We start from the raw sequence: 12,104 nt of genomic DNA, 5'->3' as shown, positions 1-12,104 counted from the left end.
TGTGTGTGTGTGTGTGTGTGTGTGTGTGTGTGTGTGTGTGTGTGTGTGTGTGTGTGTGTGTGTGTGTGTGTGTGTGTGTGTGTGTGTGTGTGTGTGTGTGTGTGTGTGTGTGTGTGTTCTTTTCCAGTTTGGCTTCCACACAGCAGCAGCGGTCACTAGGCAGTCTAAACGTTCCCCTAACAGTTAATCTCTTTCCACAAAAGGGCACTTTGTTATGGCAGCTGCTTTGATACCAAATGCAAATCTGTCACTACATGTTTTTCTAAATTCTTTTTTTCCAACCCTGCATTCTTTTTCTATGAAATCTCTGAGACGTTTCGATTCCCACCTCTTAGTTTATCGAACTCTCGGCCTCTGCGAGAGCTCAATTTTATGTCGTGTGTTGATTCATTACCTCGAAGCGGTTTCACATACAAAGACTTTTGGGATTGTTTTGAACGTGGCCAAGTAACTAAAAAAGTGTTTCCTTTGCCACCCCCGCCCACCCCCTTCTCCACTCCCCCCCCCCTCCACCCTCTCTCTCTCTCTCTCTCTCTCTCTCTCTCTCTCTCTCTCTCTCTCTCTGCCTGTCACATGTTCTTTTCACTGCATAGAAAAGTTTCTGGATTAGGGCAGAATTAACACAAAGCGCCGACGCCACTCCAGCTGCACTCGCAGGAAAAAACAACGCAGGAGAAGCACGGGTGGGGGAGACCGGGACACTCGAAACGAACGCCACCTCAGTAAAGCGTCTGATAACCGGAGACAGGCTGACGAGTCCATCCCAGAGAGAGTGAGAGAGACGGCAGGGGAGCTTTGACCACAAGGTCCTGAAGGATGATGGAAGAGAAGCAATTTGCCGGGATCCAGGTACGTTTTTGCATTTGTTTCAGTGAGCAGACACATACATACACACACGCACACACGCGCACACACACACACACACGCACACACACACACGCACTCGCACATGCGCATACACACACTTTTAAAGCCCCTGTAAACCCAAGTCCACAAAATCCTTCTAACTATGTCAACTCAAAAAGAGTTTGCATATTTGTCATTCCAAAGGATATATATTGTCATTTAAGGTTGATAAACTTTAACAGACATTCAGTTAACATGTGACGGGCTATGATCTGCTTCTTATGACACAATAGGTATCAAGGCAGTTCTATCAAAACAATGACTGTTGCCGTGGATACTCTTTGATATGGCCACGCCCACACAGTCCTGTCAAACAATCTAGAAATAGCTGTATTTTTAAAACAAAGTTTTATCATTTTTATGAACATTTATTTTCAAATCGGATTTTTCTTTCTTTGAGATCATATGTTGATTTTTAACTATTTTAGACCAGGTTTCCAGAGGCTTTAAAAGCAGTAACACTTACACATACAAGCTCAAACACCTATGTCATAGAGGGGCAGTTTACTGGTGGGATGCAGCAGCAGCTATTTTCCCCTGACCCTACAGCTCTCCTCAAATTACCCAACACTCGTTTTATCTTTGAAGCCACAAAGATACACAAAGTTTGCACTGCCTGCCTGATAAGGGCCAAAGAGGGACCCACCCCTGTCACAAAGTTCCCCCAAAATGTGTCCGTTATGCTGCCAGTCACAGGGCACTCTCCCCTCATACCTCCTAGCACCAGTCCATCTGATGCAGTGCAAACAATAAACATGTTTTCAGTGTTCTATGGTGGCCGATAAGCGATGTATGTCAAAGAGGTGTCGGTGGGTGGGTCTTTTTCGCTGTCTGTAGTGCTTTAAATAGAGGGTCTGGGGTTATTGGCAGTCCAGTCACTTCTTACTTGCCTCTCTCTCTCTCTGTCTCTCTCTTTATCTCTTTCTCTCTATCTTTCTCCCTTCAGTCCAAGTTCTCCAGTGCGTCTTGAGACGGCGATAAACACAAACCTGGTTTACTTGTGACATTCGCGCTCATTTGAAGCCTCAATTTCCTATCTGTATGTATATGCTGTGTGCCTTTATCCACGTCCAAATGCACACACACTGTCTGAACCTAAATGTGGGAGATGGGGGGTCGGGCTGGACTTGGCCTTATCACACTCTCCTTTCGCTCTCACAACATTTGAAGGAAGATGGAGGTTTTTGTTGTGTTTCTCAAAATGATTATTATTTTTTTTTTTTGGATTTAATCTGTGTTCTCAGCTCAGTGACAGGTTGCCAATCAGTTTTTCTTTGTGTGGTTGGACACTGCTGTAGAGTTGTATTGCAGTTTGTGTGAGCTTATATGCGGCTATGTGTGGGATTCTAATGTAATGAAATGATAGTCTCAGGGAGGATTTGAATTGAGCTGTTGTTATGAACATGTGCCTGTATATTTTTTTTATGAAGTGGTACTCCGTGGTCACTTATAACGTTATAACGTTATGTACACCTTTACTTTGCTTCACCTCACACACTCAAGAGTTGTTTCTGAGGAAGGTATAGAGGCGGCAACTGAACTACCATGGTTCAGTGTGTCTTCTGTAGGGACCGTCACAGCCACTGGGGGCCAACAATGAGTAAATGAATCTACTGCAAAAAAAAAGAGAAGTATTCAGGTGTCATGGTGTGATTCATGGGGCGTTTTGCATCTGACGGCAAATTCTTAAACACAATCATGCAGTAAAAATCGGAAACTATAGTTCATCCCTATAGTTTAAAGTTAAAAGTCAGTTTAAAGTCAGTTTTTTTAAAGGGTCAGTAAGCCCCACTTTTAGAGCCAGATCCTCCTCTTATAACTTATATAACTTATTCTTTATTAAATTGGCTCAAAGAACCACTGCAGTATAGGTGAAGGACCTTGTTGGACTTTGCTCTTGGAATTGGAAAGTTTTTGTTCCGCTGGCCAACAGCTGGTTGTTTGAGGTCAATTCCGGTCACAAAATCTACGCTGTCAAACGGTAGAAGACGTGGTACTAAGCCCTGTTTTAAAATGGGGAAAAACAATGTATATTTACTTAGTAAGTTATACAGTTAGTCTAGTCTCAGACTCTACTCCACCAAAAATGAAGGCATCATTTAAGCTGTGGTCTTTTCGCCCTGAGATCCCACATTTCGATGGCTTTCATTTCTTGGTCACTTGGTTGTCCTCAGAGAGTGCAGCAGAGCACACACACACACCTGTTATCTATGGAGGTAAACATGGCACAGAGCTGAGGCCAGATTGTACAACATCTCCAACAGTGACAGCAGACTGCCGCTCATGCCCACTTACACACACACATTCTGCTCTTGTGATTGGCTGATCATGATGGCCCGGCCGGGAGCATTGGCCCTCTGATAGAATGTGTGTGTGTGTGTGTGTGTGTGTGTGTGTGTGTGTGTGTGTGTGTGTGTGTTTGTGAGAGAGTGAAAACGTACACCTCCCATTGCCAATATTCACTTAAATATTAGTTATTAACAACTAATAGTCAAGTGAATTCTCCTCCTTCCTCCTTTCCGTCTCTCTCCTCATCCGCCTTTTCAAATTAAAGTCCCTGCAAACTCATTTCCACAAAATCCTTCTTACTATTTACTTTTGGGAGTTAGTTGCATGATAGTAAGCATCTGAAAAGAGGGCTGGAATCGAACCCGGGTCCGCTGCTGGCCGAGGCCCATGGGGGGGGGGGGATGCCCTATACCAACTGAGCTAAGGGCGCCCCCCTATCTAATATTTTTTTAACTAAGTTTTACAACATTTATCAACATTTATTTTCAATCAGATTGTTTGTAAAAGCTTGTTCAGAGCTTTGCTACCATATATAGATTATTTTACTATCTTAGAGCAGGTTTTCAGAGGCGTTAACCAGTCATTCATTTAGTCATTTGTCACGTTTTGATCCGCTCGTCTCTTCCTGAGAACGGCCCCCTTCCTGTTGTGTTTATTCCTTCACACACGGTACAACTCCCCCCAGCCCCCTTTTTCTTTACACGGCGCCCAAATTTATGAACGCCGGTCCAGATGGTCGGTGGGTACGGAGCAGTGTCGCCCGTAAATCTCGCCACACACAAGGCGGCCCGCTTCCTGCTACCGCTTTGGCTCAGGCTCTGGTATATAGCCTTCTGCAGGGGAGTCCTTTCCATCCAAACTTAATTCAACCTCTTTTTTTTGCAGTTTTCAAAGGCACCTCTCAATCTTTCGCTACGTTGTCCTTTGACTGATGCCACAACTTCTACTGGACAGATGAGCAGATGGTGGCCGTGGCACTAATAGATCTCACTGGACAGGAGAGCTGTCTCTTTGTTTTCCAACTCCCTTTGACTATACTCTTTCTACTGCTGCATGGTTATACGTCTGGGGATATATGTGAGCGTAGTAGGGGGAGGAGGTTTTGCGCATTTGTCTACATAGCGCGGTATACATATGTCTGGCTGTGCACACCACCGCTGCCCCTCCATCACCCTGAATGCCAAATGGGCGTAAGACAGGGTCGGAGTTTCCTCTTGACTGACCTCTGATCAAAGTGTGACGTTTAACGTTCGCCTGTTAAGTTGATCCATTGTTAATCTATAAATATTAATTGCTGCAGCTGAATTATTTAAAGAACTGAGCTTTTGCTAAAGAGAAAAAGACAAGGAATGTGAATGATAACGGATTCATCAGAGCAGGAGACCAAAGAATCTTGACTTAGAACTAGACCCGACCAGACGTCTCTCTGGTTTGCATAGATAGTTGCATCTGGGTGGGCTATGAAAGTGGTCTAACAATGCAGTTGAATCAGAAGAAATGTCTTGTATGGTTATGTGTCATTACATATTCGTCTTTTGTTTTGTGTGGTAGAATGTGGTAGAAATGTAGCGGTATTTAGGTGATGTGAAAGGTGCAGCAATGCAGCAACAGTGTTTTTGCACGGCTGTGATTACCCCACAGTTCTGTGTACCCCGAGTGAGGAGCGTGTGTGTGTGTGTGTGTGTGTGTGTGTGTGTGTGTGTGTGTGTGTGTGTGTGTGTGTGTGTGTGTGTGTGTGTGTGTGTGTGTGTGTGTGTGTGTGTGTGTGTGTGTGTGTGTGTGTGTGTGTGTGTGTGTGTGTGTGTGTGTGTGTGTGTGTGTGTGTGTGTGTGTGTGTGAGAGAATGAGTGTGTCACTCAGTGTGCGTGTGTGTTTATGTATGTGCGCGACATTTCCCATGGGCCATGTGGCTAATTTGTGCTGTAGGCTGTGAAGTGGAATCTAAACGGACAGAAATAATGGTACCCACAGCCGCAACTTCCCCGAGGTCAGGACACGCACACATGCACACACGCACACAGGCTTGCGCGTGCACACGCACTCTACAACGCACAAACACCCTACAATACCACATAAGCACACACACACACACACACACACACACACACACTTCATATGCACATGCTTACACATTCAAAACTACAAACAAGAGCTGAACACACTGCCCAAACACGGCGAAAGGGATTTTTTTTTAACGCACAATCTGTTTGGTAACTTGGGGCTGTGAGGGCTGTGACTTTTTGCTCTGAAAGCTGTTACAAAGCTGCTCAGCTCCAAATTTGTGGCCCGGGGGCCACGTTTGGACTCGCCGGGGATGTTGTTGAGCCCCTTTTTCAAAAAAAGTTGTTGTTCCGAATGCCAAATATTTTTTATTGCTTATGACCATTGGTGCTGTGTGTCCGGCAGCCAAGTGTTAGCCGCCCGCATGACCGGAGTACGCATCATTACATACAGGTGAAACTAGACCATTTCTCTCCACCATCTACCTCCGTTCTTATGTAAGAAGCATATTGAGTTGCCAGTCAGCCAGTGTACTTAACAGCAGTGCTCAGAAACCGTGTGGACTGCCTCTGGGGTGAGGGGCCAACAAGCAGATGTGAACAGAGAGAGAGAGGGATAGAGAGCGAGAGATATAGAGATGTGCAGGCTGGTGGGGGGGCTGAGTCAGACATGATTTCAGTTTTCTGATTTCGACCCCCCTGACCCCTGACCAGCTGAATTAAATGAGAAAATGAGAAGGGTATAAATGAAAAAAAAAAAAAAAGTTTCAAGCTGCTGCTCGGGGCACAGGCAGCGCCCAACGTCAGCTTAACGGCAGCCACTGTGGCGAACGCACAATTGAGGGACAAGGGCCCATAGATGCCAAACACGTCCACTGCTGGGCAGTCTTTTAAAGGTAGCCCACCACCAACCAACCCCCTCCATGTACTCACACTCACACACACACGGCAAAGGACTCTATTGTGTTTCGGACCATTCAAATTTCATTTGGAAAAACCACTCGGGCTGAAAATGTAGTTTTTCTGATTTTCTTCCTGTCCCTCTTTTCCCGGCTTAATGACTCTCCCTCCCTCCGTGTCAATAATATAAATACAAGCAAGTTAGAAAAAAGGGGGAGGACTTCAGACTTATGGACAGGGCTCTCACATTCTGTCCGCACAACGGGGCTCTTAAATCTCCCCCAGTTTCTTTTAGTATTATTATCATTTTCAACGGTTTCCAATTGAACTCCCTTTAAAGGTCCCTTTCACAACCATTTTTAGGTAATTTGTTGCGCTTGAACCCAACCTGCTCCCTGGCACTGTGTGTGTGTGTGTGTGTGTGGGTGGGTGGGTGTGAGGGTTGAATGGCAGCTATAAGCCTGGGACGAGGGGGGGTCCGCCTTTCTCATGGCAGGACGCACCTCCCCTGTGTTATTTATCACTTTTCCCTAGTTTAGCCCCTTTCGCACAAAAACATTTCTAAGGTTGCAGTGTCGGGTCTGTCTGATGAAATAACGGACTTTTGGCTCTGGAAACATTTTGGAAAAGCTCCATGTTGAATGTCCTTGGGCCGTTCCAGATGCAGGTGCAGCACTGCTGGAGAACAGCTGTTATTTAGAAAACAATGTCATCATGGAAGGAGAACAATCACACAGGCTGCCTCAGTGATGGAATACCAGACTTTTTAATGTTGACTGCTTATTCTCGCAGCTTGGCACAGGGGTGGAGGCTCTCGCCCACCACAGAACCCTACTGGTAGTTTTGAATAATGTTCTGGATACATCTTCTCTGGATTAATTTTGACAAAAAAATCATCTAACAGTTTACATAGACCTTCTTCGGAAGGACTTGAGAAATTGTTTCTTCAAAGGGAGAGATGAAAACATGACTTAAAGGTCACTTACTATGCTCATTTTCAGGTTCAGATTTATAATTCAGTTTTTTTACTAGAATGTGTTTTTGTGGTTTAGTTTTCAAAAAAAAACGTAATATTGCTCACATTCGTATTGCTGTCTCCTCCTTTCTGCCTCTTTCTGAAACGCTCAGGTTTTTCAGTGAAAGTGACACTGAGCGCAGCCTCACCTGCTACCTGAATGTTTTTTTTTTAACACAGACAGTGGCAAAAGTTCTGTCTTAGTTTTACTGGACCTCAGTGCCGCTTTTGACACAGTTGACCACAGCATATTACTAGATCGACTAGCAAACTGGGTTGGACTTTCTGGAACTGTACTAAGCTGGTTTGAATCCTACTTAAAGGATAGAGACTACTATGTGTCAATAGGCAATTTCACATCTGAGCGGACAAATATTGAATGCGGGGTCCCCCAAGGTTCCATTCTTGGCCCTCTTCTATTTAACATCTATATGCTCCCACTAGCTCAGATTATGAATAAGAACAAATTATGCTACCATAATTATGCAGACGACACACAAATTTACATAACCATATCACCAGGAGACTACAGTCCGATACAGGCACTGAGTAAGTGCATTGAACAAATCAATGATTGGATGTGCCAAAATTTCCTTCAATTAAACAACGATAAAACTGAAGTAATTGTCTTTGGTGCCAAAGATGAACAATTAAAAGTCAGCGCACAGCTTACATCCGTTATGTTAGAAGCCACACCCCAAGCCAGAAATCTTGGTGTTGTTGTAGACTCCGACTTGAATTTCAAGAAACACATAAAATCAATTAATAAATCAGCCTACTACCACCTAAAAAACATATCAAGAATTAAAGGGCTTATGTCTCAGCAAGACTTAGAAAAACTTGTCCATGCATTTATCTTTAGTAGACTTGACTACTGTAACAGTGTCCTTGCTGGCCTTCCAAAAAAATCTATCAGACAGCTTCAGCTAATTCAGAACGCTGCTGCTCGAGTCCTCACTAGGACCAAAAAAGTGGATCACATTACCCCAGTTCTGAGGTCTTTACACTGGCTTCCAGTCACTCAAAGAATTGATTTCAAAATACTGATGTTGGTTTATAAAGCACTAAATGGTTTAGGGCCAAAATACATTACTGATATGCTGATAAGTTATGAACCGTCCAGAGCCCTTAGGTCGTCTGGGACAGGTCTACTTACAGTCCCTAGAGTTAGGACTAAACGAGGAGAAGCAGCTTTTAGTTTTTATGCACCAACAATCTGGAACAAACTCCCAGAGAACTTGAGGTGTGCTGCAACTCTCAGTTCTTTTAAATCGAGTCTGAAGACTTTTTTGTTTCCATTTTAACCTGCAATTTTCATTTTATTTGCTTCTTTTATTAAATCCAGTTTTCATGTTTTTATTTTTTACTTTTATTTGCTTCTTTTAATCGCTTTTAAATGTTTTATAATGTGTTTTATGTATTCTAATCTTGCCCCTGTAAAGCACTTTGAGTGGCCTTGTGTCTGAATTGTGCTATATAAATAAACTTGCCTTGCCTTGCCTTGCCTTGCCTATACTGAGCTTTTGCTTAAGAATAAGATGGGAAGCATTAGCAATTAGTTGTATTATTATTTCAGTTCAGTTCCAAGTATTAATCTTGCTAGTGACATATGAGCAGTGCTTGTCTGAAAAGAGCTTTTGCTTTGGAACACTCCGCACTGAACAGCCTGACCAGAGAGAAGAAAATCACTCAACAGCCTTTTTCTGAGTGTGTCTGACTCATTATTAACTTTTAGGAAGACCTCAAAAAGTGAAGTAGTTGCCACTTGGGCTCATATCACATTATCTTCATCAGTTTACGAGCATGTTAAGGACCTCCTTGAAATCTCTTGACTTTTGAAACGGCAGTACCCTCACCGTTTCAAATAACCCACTATTTTCAAGGTCAAGGGTTCCATTTTTAGAAACGAGTATGAGGTATTAATAACAAAACCCTTCATTTAAATCCAAGAGATTATGGAGAGGTGTTGGACGCATGCAAACATCTTTTTACTCTCAAGTCAAACTCAGACAGACTCATGTATGTGGTGTGCGAGTTGTGTATCAGTATACACAATAAAACAATTCTATTCCTGCTCTGAAGGGTTAGTGTCAGGCTTTTCTGTTGCTAGCTTTGCATGCAACTTGAAGAGGATCTTTACTGATGTACACGCAGCATCGACGTCTTTCCATTGAATTGCAATTAAGAAGGCATAGCTCACATCACCCTCTGCGTTTCTCTGCTCTCCCTCTCTGGTCACATTCCAAGTGTGACAGCGACTTCTGCCACGTGAGGGCCAACTTCAGTCACGTGTTTGCCCCGCTTTCATCCCCGGCAAGGGTCCCATATGTTTGTCAAAATGTGTATGTTGTGTGCTTTTTCCGGCCCGATTTGTTCCCATGCCTCCTCTCCAATGAGCCCCGCTCTCCCCCGGGGGGTCCGAGCCGAAAGCCTCACGCTATTTACACAGACCGAACAGCTGGGGCCCTCGCAGCCAAAGCAGAGAGGGGATGGGTAGAGAAATTATCATGGAAAAAAAAAACTTCAGGTTAAACCAAGCGTTGGAAAACGTCTCTCTTCACTCTCTTTCTCCCCCCCCCCTGTCATTTGTCTGTCTCCCCTGGGTGCCCAAGAGTGGCTAGTTGAGGTCACGTTCAGCTCAGGTCAGGTCAGCTGGACCGCCGGACAAACATTCCTTCACTTGGTTGGATCTTTTTCCTCATCCCGTTTGCATGCAATCTCTTTATGTATTTCCTTTTTTTTATGCTCTTGGCAACAGTTTTTTTTGCCCATTTTCTTCCTCACTGAAACACACTTTCTTTCCCTGCTCCCAATTAAAAGAGCTTGCTCTTTTAGACTAAACACGAAAAGGTTGATTTTCCCTCCAACTGCGCCCCCAACACATTTTGCCCTTTGTTGCCGCGGACAAAGCCGACCTGCTGTTACAAAACTGAGCATTTGTGTGTGTGTGAGTCTTCCCTTTTCTTCTGCTCTGTGGCTCCTGCGGTGCTTGTCCTGTATTGTGAAGCTCAGCCCTGTGAAGTTCTCTTCTTCCCTGCTCTTCCCATCACTCGTTCCACCCTGTCTTCAATTATCTTCTCATATCTTGTCCCAACTCTTCTGCTCACACGTGAACCGCTCTGGAGGGAGGAGGGAGTATCGGGCCCATCCATACTTCCTTCAGTTTGAGGCCCCCTTCACAGTCAGACGTCCCATCACAGGCATGCTGAGCTAACGAGGGCTAAAGAGATATTAGCCTAATTGCACTAAGGAGGCAGACATATATGTAGATTGAGGAGGATGTAATGAGCCCAGACATGTCTGTTGGCTTCCCTGTGAGACTTGCCTTTCAGTGTTGCAAAGCAGATTGATCCATAGGATACTAAAGGACAAGAAGCCATGCTGCAAAATGTTAACATAGTTAGTTAAAGCCCAAATGGCCCAAATATTCAAGATCACAAAATTACATTCAGTATTTTAAGGATTTTTTTTATAGTACCTTTCGTTCACAAACGCAATCACAAACGTGGAGCATGCAAGAATGGAACTAAAATGAAAACGTGGGATCAGCTGCAAAAAACCTGCAGTTCAGGTGAATATACTGAATGTGCCCTTTTTCACACCGCTGGACGTTTTCAGGGGGGGTGATAGGGAGCTAATCAGAGTTTTTCTATGACCACACCGGTTAATTTTCCTTCTATTGCATGCATACAAACACATTTCTGAATAAAGAGGGGACAAGTGTGTCTTAAATATGCAGATGATACCAACCTCTTCAGCTAGAGCTTCGTTAGCCATTGTTGATTTGAGCTAAAGCTTTTGTCATCAGTCACACTATAGCGCCCCTATAGGTGCAAGGTTCAGACTGCAGCTCAAACCTGCATGAAATCAATCTGGCAAATCACGTTTTAGTATGTCTTCTCTAAATCAGGTGGAAAACACTGGTGGACACCTCACTGTGTGTGCATGTGTTAAGTTAGAAGGTGAATCATTTATAAACAGTTTAAATCTGTCTTTTTTCTAAGTACAGCAGAATGGGCCATTGTCCCTTCAGATCTGAATGCGCTAGTGTTGCCCTCAGCATGGTGCCATTTTCCACTTGTTCAGGTCAGCCAATGACCACAAACCAGGGTTTTCTGAGGTGAGGTTTGTGTTTAGTGACATTGGCTTTGGAGTTTGCCCTTTTTTTCGTGTGCCTTTCCTGTGTATGAGAGTGAGTGCTTAGTGGTTGTGTATGTGTGTGCGCTGTGTGGACTGTAAGTTACGCTAGATGTTATGTAGTCTGAACTAGTAAGGACAAATAACAGAGAAACCTATCGGGAAAAGTGTTTGTTGGATGGAAAACAACTCAGCATACCACTCAGTCATACCTGTAGTTATCCCCTCTAAACTGTGGAAGGTAACCCATGCAAAATGGAAACAGGGCAGTAGCGAGTCAGCAAAGTTCCAGTTGAAACAATGTTGCATGCAGTTTTGTAACTCTTTGGTGAATATGAATTGCGTTCCATTGGCATTTTGCCTCACAAAACTTCCTCAACCCATTAAAGAAAGGCAAGGGAAATATATGTCTTTCATGAATGTGTTGCGATATTTAAATTTATTTGTCAACACAGATAAGAGCGCTTTGAAAAATCAAAGAGGAGATGAAATGAAAATCATTTCAAAGAAAAGGAGATTATTTTGGTGTGGCACATCTTTGTATCGTATACTACGTTCCTCTGCCAATCCCCCAACCCGGACAGGCTGTGTATTCCACTATGTTTCAGGAGTCCTAGGTTCCCAAAACATCTTTGTCCTTCACAGTCCAAAAGATACCACAGAAAACCACAGAGATGTAAATGACACACCATCAACAGAAATGACACCTTTTCCCTTAAACCGTGGATGGCAATGCACAACCATTTAGGCTTGAGTGGCCTAGCGTTATGGTTATTCAAGTGTAATCATGGTTTGCACCTTTGGGAAAACCCCTACATATCTGTCTTATGTGGACATGTACATGTTGATACCCTTAT

At 43.8% G+C, this 12,104-nt stretch overlaps 1 protein-coding gene across 1 annotated transcript in view; it reads left to right on the top strand.

The window, feature by feature from the left end:
* Positions 1 to 819: 819 nt before the first annotated feature.
* slc6a9 (solute carrier family 6 member 9) overlaps positions 820 to 12,104 on the top strand; it is a gene marked incomplete at both ends in the record, with an annotated part of 59,655 nt that continues 48,370 nt past the window's right edge. The window contains one exon of the mRNA XM_080034471.1: positions 820 to 849. Coding sequence (XP_079890597.1) covers positions 820 to 849 — 30 coding nt within the window. The remainder of the gene's footprint in view (positions 850 to 12,104) is intronic.

This window comes from Ammodytes marinus, assembly GCF_949987685.1.
Source record: "Ammodytes marinus genome assembly, chromosome: 9".
NCBI lineage: Eukaryota > Metazoa > Chordata > Actinopteri > Uranoscopiformes > Ammodytidae > Ammodytes > Ammodytes marinus.
This window is presented reverse-complemented; position numbering and strand designations above follow the sequence as displayed.